The sequence below is a fragment of the Propithecus coquereli genome, unplaced genomic scaffold (genome assembly GCF_000956105.1).
Source record: "Propithecus coquereli isolate 6110/MARCELLA unplaced genomic scaffold, Pcoq_1.0 Scaffold508, whole genome shotgun sequence".
Taxonomy (NCBI): domain Eukaryota; kingdom Metazoa; phylum Chordata; class Mammalia; order Primates; family Indriidae; genus Propithecus; species Propithecus coquereli.
In genome coordinates, this window is record NW_012150930.1 from 1,269,050 (window position 1) to 1,286,726 (window position 17,677).

Consider the following 17,677-nt stretch of genomic DNA (forward strand, 5'->3'; position numbering starts at 1 on the left):
AAAAAAAAAAAAAAAAAAACAATTCACAGAATGGGAAAAATATTTGCAAATCATATATCTGATAAGAGATTAATATCCAGAACATATAAAGAGCTCTACAACTTGACAACAACAAAAAAAACTCAAATAACCTAACTCAAAAATGTGCAAAGGACTTGAACAGACATTTCTCCAAAGAAGGCATATAGTAAATGGCCAATAAGCACATGAAAAAATGTTTAACATCACTGGTCATTAGGGAAATACAAACCCAAATCACGAAGAGATGCCATCTCATACCCATTAGGATGGCTATTATAGAAAAAAACCCAAATCACAGGGGTTGGTGAGGATATGGAGAAATTAGAATCCTTGCACATTGCTGGTGGGAATGTAAAATGGTGTGGCCGCTGTGGAAAACAGCTGTTCAAAAAGTTAAACATAGAATTACTACATGATCCAGCAATTCCACTTCTGCGTATGCACCCAAAAGAACTGCACACAGGAATTCAAACAGATACTTGTACACAAATGTTCACAGCAACATTATTCACAACAGCCAAAAGGTAGAAGTAATGCAAATGTCCATCTACAGATGAATAAACAAAATATGGTATATATATGTACAACGGAATATTATTCAGCCGTAAAAAGGAATGAGATTCTGAAACATACTGTAACCTGGAGGAGGCTTAAAAACATGCTAAGTGAAATAAGCCAAACACAAGAGGACAAATATATGATTCTACCTGTATAATAAGGTACCTAGTAAAAGCAAATTCATAGATAGAGAAATTAGAACAGAGCTTACTAGGGACTGGGGAAATTGGGAAATTGGGATTTACTGTTTAATGGGTACAGAGGCTCTTGTTTGGGATGACTTAAATGGACAATGGTGATGTGTGCACAACACTATGAATATACTTAATGCCACTGAACTATACATGTTAAAATGGTAAATTTTGTTATGTATACTTTAGCTCAATAAAAAAATCTATGAAAAATTAAATTATGTTCTGTATCTAAAATTATTATAGCAGAAAAACACATTTTAAAGATTTCTTCAAAAACATACTGAGATAAAATAAAAACTCTTCTTTGTTAATTCTAGTGTCTAGCAACGAGTTTTTTTTTTTTTAGAGACAGGGTCTTGCTCTGCTGCCAAGGCTGGATGGAGTGCAGTGGCACAATCATAGCTCAGTTCAACCTTGAATTCCTGGGATCAAGCAATCTGCCCTACCCTTCAGAGTAGCATGGGACTACAGATATGCCCAGCTAATTTTTATTTTTAATTTTTTGTACAGACAGGGTCTCACTATGTTGCCTAGGCTAGTCCTGAACTCATGGTCTCAAGCCACCTCCCATCTTGGCCTCCCAAAGTGCTGGGATTACAGGCCTGAGCCAACATGCCAGGCCCATGTGCTGTTTTCTTAAAATTCTCTTTGCTGCAGATGTAAAATCTGGCCTTTAATTCAGTCTCACTCTTGATCCTCATATTCAGTTTTCCCAAATTTAATTCAAGGCAACGAGCATGTATAAAACTCTCTACTTTTTAAACAAAAAGAATTGTGATTGAAAATAACTACTATCAAGGTTGATTTTAAGGCCTTACACCTAATATGTAACATTCTAAAAGAAGTAAAAGGAAACAATGTATTTGTTGCATTTTATTTAACAAAATCTGTAAAAATGACCAACATTTCCCAACTTCACAACAAATAAATGTTATATACTTCAAGATTTCTCTGGCAGAGCAAATATAAAACAAGCATAAACAACACATACTTAGAACTATTTCCTTTTAATGCACACAGCCTAATTACTTGAATTGAAAAAGACAAACCTTTGATATAATTTTCTACAACCAGGAACAAATGCTAGCGCCCCTAATGTCACGGATGTTTATAGAATCAGGGCAAAATGTGCATGTCAAATACAATGTTAAAGACAGAAGCACATAGTTCTATTTTTTAATAAACTGTTAAACCTTCAAATATTTCATTCAACCATCTTTGCTGAGCATTTCAATCAGTTGGTGTGGAAGTATGACAAACAATGAAAGAAGAAATAGAGGAACTGTTATCCCAACTAACAATATTGACAATCTTAAAAATTGGAAGTAAGTATAACACACAAGCTAAGTTCACCATCTGTAAAACAGGAGCATTATTCATATTGTTAAACTGTAAACTGAATCGTTTGGCTCAAAGCAGCTCCATGTATCATATATAGTGAACTGCAATGTAGCTTGATATGTGAGTGAGCTGTAACCTAAGCGTATACCCTCTTAACCAAGCAAGTGAGTCTCAGCCAATCACAGTAGCCGAACCCTCAGCCAATTCCAAGCTGAAGGCTGCCAAATGATGCCCACATCAGGCAAACATGAAACTGCACCAATCAGGTAATCTCTGTACATCATTTCCTGTTTTTCCTGTTATAAATGCAGCTCATCACTTTGTAAATGGGTGGGTGGGGATTCTGAACCACCTTCCCCTGGTTCTCAAACCTTTTTCTTGCTCAAATAAACTGTTAAATTTAACTGGCCTCAGGCTTTTTTTTTTTTTTTTAAAGAATATGTATCACCTTCTGATTTCCTTGGAATCATGTCATAATTTTATTAGTATCTAATGGTAGTTTAAAAGTTTAAAGTTTAAAAGTTTAAATTTGTAAAAATTATTTCCAAAGAGTGCAAATATACACAAGGATGTTCAGGACTAAATTACTAAAATAGCAAAAACTGAAAACATCCAAATAGCCATCAAATTGGGATTCATTCAATATATTTAAGTTATAACTCCCAAAATGAAATACTAAGTAGCCACTAAAATGAATGAGGTAGATCTTTTCTCAACTACAAAGCAAAGGCAAGTTGCCAAAAAAAAAAGAACCATTTTAATAAATAACTATAAAAATTTAAAAATCTGGATGCATGTGCACCAAAATATGAAGTGAGACATCCACATTCATCATTCATACACTGGAGAAAAAATTTTAAATAACATTACCTTTATAAGAGAAAACAAACAAAAATAAGTATGCACAAACATTACATTAATGAAAAAGGTAAACAAAATGAGAAAAATACAATCCCAGTACTGCTACACCAACTCAGAGAGCTGAGTTGTCCTTATGTAAAAGTTCACAAATATAACAGTGGCAATTTTTCTTTTTTTGGAGACAGGGTCTCACTCTATCACCCAGACTGGAGTGCAGTGGTGGGATCACAGCTCACTGCACCCTTAACTCTTGCGCTCAAGCCATCCTCTTGCCTCCGCCTCCTGAAGTGCTGGGATTACAGCATGAGCCTCTCTGCCCAGCCCATTCTAATTTTTTCAAAAAATCGTAACATTTATCATGTTATACAGTCTTCAAATTTTCATCTATCTTAACAGCAATGTTTTTGTGTCTTAATGTCTACTGTCAAACTGCTTTCCCAAAGAACATACTAACCTATTTATGTTTACTTTTGAAAGGAAAAATAATAAAGTATTCACATAATTAGCTAGCACTAATTATGGTCAATTTATGGCACAATTACATGAGCTACCACTGAAGTAATAAGGCTTACTTCTAAGCTTTTAATCATAAACACTATCCTCAATCTGCTTAAGTATACTCCATATATCTCTATGATTTATTTCAATTATAATGGCAATATTTGTTAAGTACATCTTATGTACTAGGCTCCATGCACACTTGCTGATCTGCTTTTTTTTTTTTTTTTTTTGAGACAGAGTCTTGCTCTGTCACCCTGGCTAGAGTGCAGTGGCATCATCATAGCTCACTAAAAGCTCAAACTCCTTTCTGCTATAGTATGTGGCAAAAAAAGAAAGAAAAGAAAAAAACCCCAAAAACAAAAAAATCCCCCTCAAACTCCTTTGGCTCAAGTGATCCTCCTGCCTCAGCCTCCTGAGTAACTGAGACTATGGCATGCACCACCACACGTGGCTAATTTTTCTATTTTTAGGTAGAGACAGGGGTCTTGCTCTTGCTCAGGCTGGTCTCCAACTCTTGAGCTCAAGCGATCCTCCCGCCTTGGCCTCCCAGAGTGCTAGGATTATACCTGTAAGTCTGCTCTTAATCATTAAGCAACAATACTTTTTTTTTTTACACAATGCAAAACAGAAAGTTTTCAAAAACAAAAAAAGTAGCTATTTTACAAAGGTAAAAGCCTTTTCACTTATGCGTCAGTGTGAAAAATAATGCTCCTAACATTAGGTGTGTGGTTAAAATTTAATTAAAATATAGAAATTGTGCAATTCCTTGAAACATCTCACTATGACTTAATCATTTAAAATACCATGACCATGTAAATCAAACATTCATATTCATAAATAAATAGAATTGTCTGTGGCTCCAAATTGCTGCGTGAGTTTTGGTAACAGAAAATGATTTTGTTTTTGAAACTCAGGATGGCAAATTGAGCTCAAGGGGATAAATATGTGGGTAGGTACGAAAAGAGCAATGCAGTAAAACTGCTAAAGACACAATGTGCTGAATTTCATTTGGTACGTTGATTATCTATTTTTATCTAGAGGATACATCTATTTTAGAGGGTACAAAGTAACAGAAAAGAACAAGAAGGAAACTTCCAGAAAACAACAGGCACAAAGGACGGCTATCATGAACTTAAAAGCCTTTTACAAATCCTGAGAATTAAACTGTTCAGGTAAAAAAAAAATGAAAAAAAAACTGTTCTCAATAGAGAACCCAGAAATAAATCCACACATCTACAGTGAACTTACCTTTGACAAACGTACCAAGAACATACAGTGGGGAAAAGACAGTCTCTTCAGTAAATAGTGCTGGGAAAACTGGATATCCATATGCAGAAGAATGAAGCTAGACCCTTATCTCTCACCATATACAAAAATCAAATCAATATGAATTAAAGACTTAAATCTAAGACCTGAAACTATGAAAAACTGCCAAAGGTAACATTGGGGAAATGCTTTACGACATTAGTCTGTGCAATGATTTCTTGAGTAATACCCCCAAAGCAAAGGCAACCAAAGCAATATTGGACAAATGGGATCACATCAAGCTAAAAAGCTTCTGCACAGCAAAGGAAACAATCAACAAAGGGAAGAGACAACCCACAGAATGGGAGAAGATATTTGCAAACTACCCACCTGATAAGGGACTTATAACTAGAATATATAAATAAGGAACTCCAACAAGTCAAAAGGGAAAAAAATCGAACAATCTGTTTAAATAGTGGGCAAAGGATCTGAATAGACATTTCTCAAAAGACATACAAATGGCCAACAGATATATGAAGAAATGCTCAACATTATTCGTCATCAGAGAAATGCAAATCAGAACTACAATAAGATATCATCTCACCTCAGTTAAAATGGCTTTTATTAAAAAAGACAGGCAATAACAAAAGCTGGTAAGGATGCGGAGAAAGGGGAACGCTCCTTTACTGTTGGTAGGAATGTAAAGTAGTGCAACCACTACAGCAGCAGTCCCCAACCTTTTTGGCACCAGGGACCATTTTCATGGAAGACAATTTTTCCACAGATGGGGAAGGTGGGTTTGGGATGATTCAAGCACATTACATTTATTGTGCACTTTATTTCTATTATTATTACAATATAATAGATAATGAAATAATCATACAACTCACCATAGGCTGGGGACCCCTGCTAAAGAGAACAGTATGGAGGTTCCTCAAAAAACTGAAAATAGAACTACCATATGACCCAGCAATCCCACTGCTGGGTATATATCCAAACGAGGGGAAATCAGTATATGGAAAAGATATCCACACCCCCATGTTTACTGCAGTTCTATTCACAATGGCCAAAATTTGGAACCAACCTAGGTGTCCATCAGTGGATGAATGGATAAAGAAACTGTGGTACATATACACAATGGAATATTATACAGCCACAAAAAAGAATAGGATGCTGCCACTTGCAACAACATGGATGGAACTGGAGAACATTATGTTAAGTGAAATAAGCCAAGCACAGAAAGATAAATCTCACATTCTCACTCTCATGTGGGAGCTATGTATTAAAAACAACTGATGGTTACCAGAAGCTGGGAAGGGTTCCAGGGTGGGGGGAGATGATGGTTAATGGGGTGCAACAATATAATTAGTTAGACAGAATGAACAATATTTGATAGCACAATAAAGTGACTATAATCAACAATAAGGCAGAGTACACTTTAAAATAACTAAAGGAGTGAAATTGGAACGTTCCTAACACAAAGAAATGATAAATGCTTGAAGTGATGGATACCCCAATTACCCTAATTTGATTAACTCACGTTGTATGCTTGTATCCAAACATCACATGCACCCTACAAAGATATACAACTATTACGTACGCATAATTAAACACAAAACCTGTTCCAAAAATGTATACCAAGAGTGAATTCTAATGTAAATTATGGCTTTTGTCAGGTGATGATGTGTCAATGTAGGTTCATCAATTGTAACAAATGTACTACACTGGTGGAGGATGTTGATAATGGGGAGGCTATTCATGTGGGGGGGCAGGAGGTATATGGGTTATCTCTGTACCTTCCTCTCAATTTTGCTGTGAACTTAAAATTGCTCTAAAAAAATTAGGTCTTTAAAAATCAATAATTATGTACAGAACTGAGTGTCAGCTAATCCAAGTTTTGGTTGCAGTTTAAATAATCTCATCCTCTCCTCTATGCAATGAGGAGACTGAATTAGACAAATTGTGTCTTTTACCTTTTAATCTCCCACAATCTTTGAAGTGCAAACAAAATGTTACCAGAACACTTTGTGCCATAATAGCATAACAAAAGTAGTAAGCAGAAAGCAGTTATCACAATGCTCTAGTAAATGAAGCTAACTCGGTAAGTTTTTCAAATATTTTAAAGGGATATGTAAACCCAGACTTTCTTTTGCAATAAAATGAACAATTTAGGCCTTGGTAAAAAACTGCATCTCAAATCAGGCAATTTCTAAACATTCAAGGCCCAAGGGCATTAAAAGAGGCCAAACACCCTAACACCCCAAACCTAAGGATGCTCCTGCATAACACCATTTCAACTCTATGACAATCAAGATGCCACAAGGTCTTATTGACAGCCAGGAGAAAGGAACTTTCCTTAACTTTCTAATCAAGATTCACTACCACAGTGGTTCCAAGACATTTTCGATTATAAAGACTATACAAAACTACATTTTTAAGATGGAAAATGTCATCATTTCATAAAAGGCTCTTTTAATGCACGTGCACACCCTCAATTGTTGAATAAAAAATCTAGTTCATTAAATGTAGTATGTTAGCTTTAAGTGCATTTTTCTCATTTTGGTGTTCAGTGGTTAACACTGTCACAGACAAGCCCAGGAAATGTCAGGCTGCAACCTAATCTTATTGCTATTCTCTTATGTTATCGTCCATACAATCTGATTCATTACCTGGGCTTTTCAAATCACTCCCACTACTGTCCCCCAGAGATGTGGAATGTTTTCCTCCCATCTTCACCTATCAAAAGTACCTTCTCTTTTCAATCTCATTTACTAGAGTAATAATTTTCATGCCAAACAATTGCTCATGCATCTTGCCTTTTGTGATCCCAACTATTCTGCATGGCTGTGGATGATACGAGTTCCCTTTTATAAAGGAAGAAACTGAGACCCAGAGAAGAAAAGTAACTTGTCCTAGGTCACCTAACTTCCGAGGGACCAAGACTGACACTCCAGTCTGTGCCGGACTCCAAAGCTAACTATTTTCACGCCATTCATTCCTCCGCAAGGTCTACTAGATGCCAGGCAGTACTGGGCACTGGACACAGGAAGGCAAATGCTGTAAGCCCGGCTCTCAAACGAGAGCCCACCTGTTGCTAGAACGGGGCGCGCTGCTGGGCCCCAGAAGCAGGGGCTGCGTCGAGGCCTCAGCACCTCCATTCCGCTTGGGTGCGCAGGAGGAGAAGGTAACAGACCCCGGGAGGACGTCCACGAGGAAGGGGTGAGCCCCGGCGCCTCCTCCATGGGCCTCAGACTCTGGAGTTATTTTCAGGGTAGACAGATTTCTCCTGAGCCCTTGTGGCTCTAAGAAGTGGGCACTGCTGGCCCGGGTGCTGGAGGGAAGGGAGCCAGGGAGCACTGCCACAGGGAGCGGAGGGATGGGGGAAGAGGAACCAGGAGGGCGGGAGAGATAGCTGAGGACCCGAAGGCGCCAACTGCGTGCGTGGCGCACGCGCATCTGGGACCGGTGGAGGGTGCTGGGTCTTTGGGCCCTAGGTCCGAGGGACGCCGCTGGCCCTCCGGCAGGGCCGGGAAGAACGAGGGGTCCCGCTCTCCTGCCGCCGAGCCCCACGCCGCCCCACTGTTTTCCCCGCCGAGTACTCACCACCCGATTGTCCCGCTTCCCCATGGCGCCCGACTGAGCAAACAGTCAGACGCCGACGGAGACCAGGCCGGAGAGGCGGCTGAAGCAGGCCTGCCGCAAATCCGTCTGCCGCCTCCCCGCTCTGCCCAGAGAGCGGCGCCGCGCGGACCCGACGGCCCTGCTAGTCCACAGCGCCCCCTGCCGCCGCGGAGGAGAGGGCGGCGCCGGCCGTCACCCGCGTTTCGCAGAGATCGCCTGAGGGATTCCTGTACTTTATCACCCGAACAAGGGCCGGCGGACCCTGCACTTCTCCGTACACAGCCTCGCCAAAGCAGCTCGCTTCCGTTTGCCCTTGCATTGTTCTGCTTTCTTCTATTCTTGATGCTGAAGTACTCATTCTAGGGGACACAAAGATTATTCCCATGCTTACTGTGCGCAAGTGGTAGGGACAAACTGAGGACCAGGAGCGGTGGATTCGCACAGAGCCCGTCGGCTGGTCGGGGAGAAAGACGATGCTGTCATAGATATTGCAAATGAAATCGCCCTTTAAGTTCAACTCCATTCATGCATCACCTATGCATTCATTTCACACTAATTTTGTGAACATCTGTTTTGTACAGTTTTCACTGACTGAGTAACTGGAAGCTGGAGCTGAGGCAGGACACAAACACGATTAAAACAAATCCCTCCCTTCAAGGCGCCTGTTTATAAACTCGCAGGGGAGAGAAATATACACAAGGCCAACTTTACTGCATGACATGTCATAATATTGTCAGTACAGTACTGAGACTTCAAGGAAGATGAGCTGGGCTCCAGAGATGGACACATTATATTTAGTATTTATAAACCCGGATAAAGCGACCCCTCTGGGCCCATCTCAGCACGGTGTTAGGAAGTAATTGAAAATCAATGGATCTTTTCTGGACACTTGGAAAATGGCAAAATGGGATTCACACTCATTACACACAAGAAAATGCTTTAAAATCATCTTTCCCAATCTCTGTCTCCCACCCTGTCTTTCTCATTTTGCATTGCATATAATCGTATTTTTAAAAATCACACACAAAAATACCATGAAAGCATGTGCTTTCCCTACATCACACTGCCTTTGGCGGGGGCTGAAGGGGTGGTGGAGAGGGAGTATCGAGAAGTGGCATCTCAGGTGTACTGTCACCCTTGGCAGATTTCCCACAGAGAGCTAAGATGGAAGGACATTCCAAACAGAGGGAATATCCTGAGTAAAAGGAATGGCAGCATAGAACTTTCACGGTAGAGGGGAACCAAAGCCGGAAAGTTACATTGGGGTTGGAGGCAAAGGACTTTGAATGCCAAGGGAAGTTTTATTTTATTCTGCAGGATTTTATTTAAAACGCTTTTAAAAATTAATATTTTTTAATTGATAAAAGTGTATACATTTATGGGGTACAATGTGATGTTTTGATATAGGTATACAATGTGGAATGATTAAATCAAGCCAGTTAACGAATCCATTGTCTTGCTTACCTATCATTTTTTATGGTGAGATATTTGAAATTTACTTAGTTATTTTAAAATATGTAATACATTATTATTGAACGTAGTTACTTTGCTGTGCGATAGATCTCAAAACTTACTCTTCCTGTCTAACTGAAACTTTGCACTCTTTGATCAACGTCTCTCCATTACCTCCCTCCTCACACCCCCAGCCTTTGATAACCATCATTTTACTCTTTGCTTATATGAGTTCAACTTTTTAAGATTCCACACATAAGTGAGATCATGCCATATTCGTGCCTGACTTATTTCACTTAGCACAATGTCTTCTAGATTAATTCATGTTGTCATGAATGGGGCGAGTTTTTTATGCAGGGAAGTAATACAGGATTGATAAAAGGCAAAGCCGTAAATAGGAACAGTCTAATAATAATAACAATAATAATTCTCTGTGGCAGGGATTTTTAACTTGAATAACAAAGATTACAACTCAATGGCATCTTTAACATTGGAAAGACTTGGATGAACTTGAGTCTACATCCAAATTTGATAATATAGTTGATTTTTCTGTATTTTCATTGTTGTGTGGATTTTTGAGAATTTCAACAACAGAGACACAGAAACTCAACCCACAAACCCAAGTGTCTGTTGTTTCAGTAGAAATATCAGTAGACTGAAGATTGAAGCTTGAAGCTTTCATGTTTGAAGACAGCAGCCATTGTGATTATTCAGCTATATTAACCAAGAGAACAAAAGACAAACAAGTTAAATATCCATCACAAGGGAATTGGTTAAATAAAGTGTGGTACATCCATGCAATGGCAAATTATGCAGGTATTTAGAAAGTGATGTAGAGCTGTATGTATTGATATGGAAAAATGGCCATTATATATTATTAAGAGAAATAGAGAATTATAAAGAGTATGTGTATATAGAGTATGGTAGCATGTGCATAAATGAGACGATATATTGGTTGAACTATATGAAGTTGCCAATATTTGGCAATTTCTAACCTATGAGAATGGCAATTTATAAGGTTCAACATATTATATATATATGCTTAAGTATGTCCAGGAAAATTTCTGAAAAGTTTACACAATAAACTCTCACTGGTCATTACTTATAATACTATTAGTGAGTTTAGAGGGTGGACATTCAAAAAGAATTTGAATCATGAAAATCAAGTAGTCATTCACTTTAATTATTAATAATTTATTATTATTTTAATTATTAATAATTTTCCTTTTGTAAACCCAGGTTAAGTACTATTATTGGTTGAAGGCAGTGGCAGTTACCAAGTAAAACGAGTCAGAAAGGAAAGTTTCTGAGGTTCATGACAGCTTCAGCTGATTCAATGGGTTATAGTTTCACTGTAATTTTCCTCTTGTTCCACTCTCATTGAGGTGAGTCACAAACTATAAACATTCTTGGCCAATTATTTCAGGTTGGCTTTTGTTAGCCTTGAAAGAGAACATCTTTAATTTTTCTTTTAAAAATCAGCTTTATTGAGGCATAGTTTACATATAATAAAATCCACCAGTTTACGAGACTGATGCCTTACCACTTGGCCACTGCACCTGCAAAATCCACCAGTTTGATGAGTTTTGACAAATATATACAATCATGTAACTATGACCACCATCAACATAGCAAACATTTTCATCTCTCTAAAAATTTCCTTCTCCAGGTCTTATAGTTTAGCTTTATTGTTTCCCCCTAAGATCCATTTTGAGTTAATTTTTTTTTTCATGGTAGGAAGTAAGGGTCAAGGTTCATTTTTTTTTTCCCCATATGGATATCCAATTTTTCCAGAACCAGTTGTTGAAAAGATTGTTCTTTCTCCTTTGAATTACTGTATTAGTTTGCTAGGGCTGCCACAACAACGTACCATAGACTGCACAGTTTAAACAACAAAAATTTATTTTTTCACAGTTCTGGAGGCTGAAAGTCCAAAATCATGGTGTCCCAGGATTCTAGGGAAGAATGATCCCTGTGAAGCCTCTAGGGAAGAATCTCTCCTTGCTTCCTTCAGCTTCTGGTGGCCATAGGTGTTCTTGACTTGTGTGAGTACACCAGTCATTTTGAAAGGTAACAAGTGTTGGCAAGGGTGGAGGGGAAAAGGGAACTTTTGTGTACTGTTGGTGGGAATGTAAATTAATACAGTCATTAGGGGAAGTGGTATGGAGGTTCCTCAGAAAACTAAAAATAGAATTACCATATGATCCAGCAATCCCAACCTCACTTCTGAGTATATATCCAAAGGAACTGAAATCAGTATTCTGAAGAGATAGCTGCATTCCCATGTTCATTGCAGCATTATTCACAATAGATGGAAACAACCTAGGTATCTATCATTGAATGAATGGATTAAAAAATGTAGTGTGTACATACACAATTCAGCCTTACAAAAGAAGGAAATCCTGGTATTTTGGACAACATAGATGAACCTGGAGGACTTATGCTAAACGAAATAAGCTAGGCACAGAAAGACAAATATTGCATGATCTCACTTATATGTGGAATCTAAACTCATAGAAGTAGAGAGTAGAATGGTGGTTATCAGAAGCTGGAAGAGAGGGATGAAGAGGAAAAGGTGAGATGTTGACCAAAGAGTACAAAATTTCAGTTAGACAGGTGGAATAAGTTTGAGTGATCTATTGCACAGAATGGTGACAATAGTAAATAATCATGCATTGTATATTTCAAAATTGCTAAAAGAGTAGCAATGAATTTGTTAATTAGTGTGATTTAATCACTTCACAATGAAAACATGCATTAAAACATCACATTGTACCCCATAAATATTAATGTTATATATAATTATTATTTGTGAATTAAAAATAAAACAAAAAAATAATTTTAAAAAGTAAGCATACCAGTCATTGGATTGGGAGCACACCTAGTCCAATGTGACATCAGTTTTTTGATGTTACTGTAATTGGTATTTTAAATTTTTGGTTTACAATTTTGGTTTTAAGTTATATAGAAATATAATTTATGTTGCCCTTGTATCCTATGACCTTGTTAAGTTTATTTGTTCTAGTAGCTTTTTTTGGTAAATTCTTTAGGAGTTTCTACATAGACACTCATGCTATCTAAAATAAAGACTTTACTTTCTTTACAGTCTATATGCTTTTTGTTTTCTTACCTATTGCATTAGCTGGGACCCTCAGTACAATGAATAGAAATGGTGAAAGCTGGAATCCTTGCCTCATTCTTGATCTTACGAAAAAGTATGTTGAATTTGTCAAAGTCTAGGGTCAATATTGTACCAGGCCACACTTCACATCTCACACCTTTTACTTTACACTTATTACCTTTCACTGCACACCTAATGTTTTCCACATCCCACTTACCAACCAATTTGTCCTTGAATCCAATCTAATCAGGCTTCTACCCCTACCACTTAATCAGGATTTATTTTCAAGGTCACTCATCTTCTCCATGTTGCTTAATTGGTGGTCATTTCTCAGCCCTCATTTTCCTTGACCTATCAAGCAGTATTTGTTGCAGTGATGACTCTCTCCTCCTCAAAAGATTCTTTTCACTTGGATTTCCAGATATCATGTTTACCTGTTGTTCCTCCTGAAGTCAACTGAGTCTTTGTTGCATATTCTTCTTCATCTCCTGGGCTATAAACATTGGGGTACTCTAGAGCTTGGTCCTGGTATCTCTTCTTTTTATACACACTGTCTTCCTTGGGGATCTCATCCAATCTCTGGCTTTAAATACCACAAATACATTGACTACTCCAAAATTTTATTTCCAATCCAGACCTCTTACTTGGACTCCAGATTTATGTATCTAACTGCCTATTCAACATTCCCATTTCAATTTCTAATACGCTCTCAAACTTAACATGTCCAAAATCCAACCTTCAATATTCTCCCAAAAGCCAGCTCCTCCTACATTCTTCTCCTCTCAGTCAATGGCAACTTGATCTTTCCACTTGCTCAAGCCCAAAACCTTAGAGATGTCCTAGCTTCTTCTCTTTCAATGCCACATCTAATTTATCAGCACATACCATAAGCTTTACCTTCAAAATATAATCTCCTCACATCTCACCACCTCAGTTGTTTTTACTTTGATCAAAGCCACCATTGTCTTTCATCTGGCTTATTTCAATAGCCTCCTAACTAGGCACTCTGCTGTTACCCTAACGTCTATTCTCAATGGAGTGGCCAGAGTGGGGTACTTTACAAACACATGTCAGATCATATGTCACTTCTGTGTTTCTCACCTTTCAGTGGTTTCCCATGATAATAATCTTAATAAATGACTATATTACTGGTTTATGTATTTACTATACTATACTATTTATCATCATTTTAGAATGTACTCCTTCTACTTAGTTAACTGTATAACAGCCTCACATAGGCCCTTCAGTAGGTATTCCAGAAGAAGGCACTGTTATCGTAGATGACAGCTCCATAGGTGTTATTGCCTCTGAAGACCTTCCAGTGGTAACAGATGTGGAGGTGGAAGTCAGTGATATTGATGATCCTGACCTGTGTAGGCCTAGGCCAATGTGTGTGTTTGTGTCTTATAAGTTAACAAAAAAGTTTAAAAAGTAAAAAAAATTTAGAAATTTCAAAAATAGAAAAAGGCTTATAGAATAAAGATATCAAGAAAGAAAATATTTTTGTACAGCTGTGCAATGTGTTTGTGTTTTAAGCTAAGCATTATTACAAAAGAGTCAAAAAGTTAAAAAGATTAAAATTTATAAAGTAAAAGTTACAGTAAGCTAAGGTTATTATTGAAGAAACATTTTTAAAAATAAATTTAGTGTAGCCTAAGTGTATAGCGTTTGTAAAGTCTACAGTAGTGTACAGTAATGTTCTAGGCCTTCACATTCATTCACTCAGACTCACCCAGAGCAATTTCCAGTCCTGCAAGCTCCATTCATGACAAATGCCCTATTAAGGTGTATCATTTTTTATATTTTATATTGTATTTTTACTGTACCTTTTCTATGGTTAGATATGTTTAGATACACAAATACTTTCCATTATGTTCCAACTGCCTACAGTATTCAGTACAGTAACATGCTACACATTTGTAGTCTAAGAGCAACAGGCTACAACATATAGCATAGGTGTGTAGGAGGCTCTAATATCTAGGTTTATGTAAGTGCACTCTATGATGTTTGAATGATAAGATTGCCTAACACCACATTTCTCAAACATACATTTCTCAATATATCCAAGTCATTAAGCTATTTGTGACTGTATTTGTTCATGAACTCTAAGCTCAATGAGCTATTTACTTTTTAAAACATTAGATGCCAGAAAACAAATCTTTTGAAAGTTTAAGACCCATTCTGCTAAAACTTGCTGTTTAATGAAACATTACTCACTGCACTTATATTCATTTTACATTAAAGTCAAAAGAAAAATAGCCAGGAGAGTAATTCATCTCCAAGAAAGCAGTTTAAAGTTGCTATTTTTATTATTATTTGCTACCAATATTTTTATTGTAAGAAATACAAAAGGTATGACAAATGTACAAACCATTTTCTTTTTGCTTCATTCAATTTAGCTTTTGCGTAAGTGAACACATTGGACAATGACATTTCAACACCAATTTTGAAAAAACAATGAATTCCATTATCTGACAATAAATACCTAAATTTGCATTCTAGCACCCAGTAAAACATCCAGTTTCCAAAGGATTATGGATCTCTAACCTTCTGAATTTTCTCATGTTACCTTTACCATTACAACAGAGTCACTACAATTTCTCCTTCTCCAAATAAATCAGAGTAAGGTGCATACAAGAATGGCTACCTCTGACCTCAGAAACTCAGGGTCATAAAGTATCCCTTACTTGAGTTACTTTTAAAAAACAGATTTCTAGTGATGCAGTATTTAGTGGAAGTTGGGGCGGTCCTTGGGTGACATATTTCACATGACACGGACATCTACTTTTCTATTCTCCTCCTCAGGTAGGAAGGGTCTAGATAAACTGGTCTGTATTTTCACCTGCCTCTTGGGGAGGCAGCAAGAATATTTAGTGCACATGCTCTGAAGAGGGTAACCTTGGAGATAAACTTTATTTCTTTTTCTTTCTTTTTGCCTCAAGAGGGCTTTCTGTGCGGAATAGCGGGATGGTCGCTAGGGTGAGAGGCCCCTTACCATCCTGCTACTATCTATACCCAAAGCCATTTTTCTTTGAGGGCTAAATAATCCACATAGGTAGGAAGGTCCCTGTTTTCAGAGAGCTGTGTTGTATCCACCCTAGAGCACGGAGTTTATATTTTCTGGGAGGAGGGATACCCAGGTGGACCTAACAGGCCAGTGTGGTAACTCTCAGTCTTGTGTACAAAGAGCAGAAGCAACATCTAATACCAAGTCATCTGCCAACACTCTTGCAAGACTGTGTTCCAGGCAGTAAATTCCCACACTGATTCTTGGACCTGCTGAACCCAAAGCACCAAAACAGAGCATTCTGTAGCAATATGAGCAAACGGAATGAGAGTAATTATGCACCTTGAAGGAACATGCACCCTTGTAAGTCTGTACCCTGATATTAAAATAGCAGAATGAGTTTCAAGTATGAAGAAATACAATAAAAGTATGGCCTGTAGATGGAGAGAAAACAGCAGCCTGGAATGTGGCTTATAGTCTTGATTTGTTTTTCTCTTGGTACCACAGCCAAAACTGAATGCTCTGTAGAATGACTTGGTTTAAAAATCAAGATGCATACAAAGATGCTAGAGCGCACTTCTGAGTGATGTCCGTGCTCAGCATCAGGAACCATCTCTTGATGACTATGGCTAGCCAAAGGTCAAGTGGGGGCGGTGGCCAGGCGCAGGTAGGCACACCTGTGGTTCCTGATGTGGAGGACGATGGAGAGCACCACGTGGACAGGCCAGGATGGTGGCAGGGAGCACTTTAGTAGGAGGGAGGAAGAGATGCAGGGGACAGGATATAGGGGTGTGGGGATGTTGGTTCACACAGCCTAAATTTGTATCTGATATGCACAATCTCTACATTTCTAGAACTGTGATTTCAAACAGAAACCAACAAGTCAAATGTCGAAATTAAGATTTTAACTTTTAAAACATTTTCTATTATAAATCAGAGAAAAAAAAAGCTTACTGTGTGTGACAGCCCTGCTGAAACCTAGCAGAAAGTTTTAACTAGATCCTATGGGAATGCAGAAACACTAACATATTTTACAGTGAAAAAGTGTAACCTACTTTTACACATCTATGACAATCCTATAAAACTCTCTAGTTCTAATTTGCACTCTACGGGAACCAATATTGTGCTTTTCTTAATAACATATTGCTCTTCTATCCAAACACTTGCCCTTTAACCTTCAGATCAAAACCTCAACTACCAGAAAGGCAACGAGCTTTTGCGGCGTTGGGAACTGTTGGTTGTTAAAATCCCTTTGCCAATTACTGTACATGCAATCCTTGCTTTTTACCACCAGGCTGGATTGCTTCTGTACACAGCCAAGTTGCCTGAAGCAGGGAAACTTGGACTTCTCCATCTGACACATTCTGGAAGCCTCAAGGCATAAGCTGACAGTTCTGCTTCTACAGAAAAACTCCCACACTGCTCTCCTCTCAACAGTACTACCTGTTCCCACTACTGCACATGACATCTATGAGGGCACTAGATCGCGTGGGGGAAAATTTCTTCACAAGGTCAGACAAAAGGAGGTTGTCCAGGCACCTGTCTCTGCCTGGCATGTACTCCGATGGCCATCTGGCATAGTTCCTAAATTAAGGCAGTATCTAAAATGCCTTTCTACCTTTAGTTTTTATTTTTGCTGTATTTTCATACTATATGCATATTTGACAAAAACAAAGTCCTTTAGTTCTTTTACATAATGATAAAACACCTAGACACCAAAAATACTACACCTATAATCTTAAATCTATTAATCAT

The 17,677-nt window shown here is 38.0% G+C and overlaps 1 protein-coding gene across 2 annotated transcripts in view; it reads right to left on the bottom strand.

Annotated features, from left to right (window-relative positions):
- Positions 1-8,451, bottom strand: part of FAM133B (family with sequence similarity 133, member B) — a 28,880-nt gene extending 20,429 nt beyond the window's left edge. For both annotated transcript variants that reach the window (XM_012656563.1, XM_012656564.1), the window contains exon 1: positions 8,325-8,451. In XM_012656563.1, the coding sequence (XP_012512017.1) occupies positions 8,325-8,348 (24 nt within the window). In that variant the 5' untranslated portion in view covers positions 8,349-8,451. The remainder of the gene's footprint in view (positions 1-8,324) is intronic.
- Positions 8,452-17,677: the final 9,226 nt, after the last annotated feature.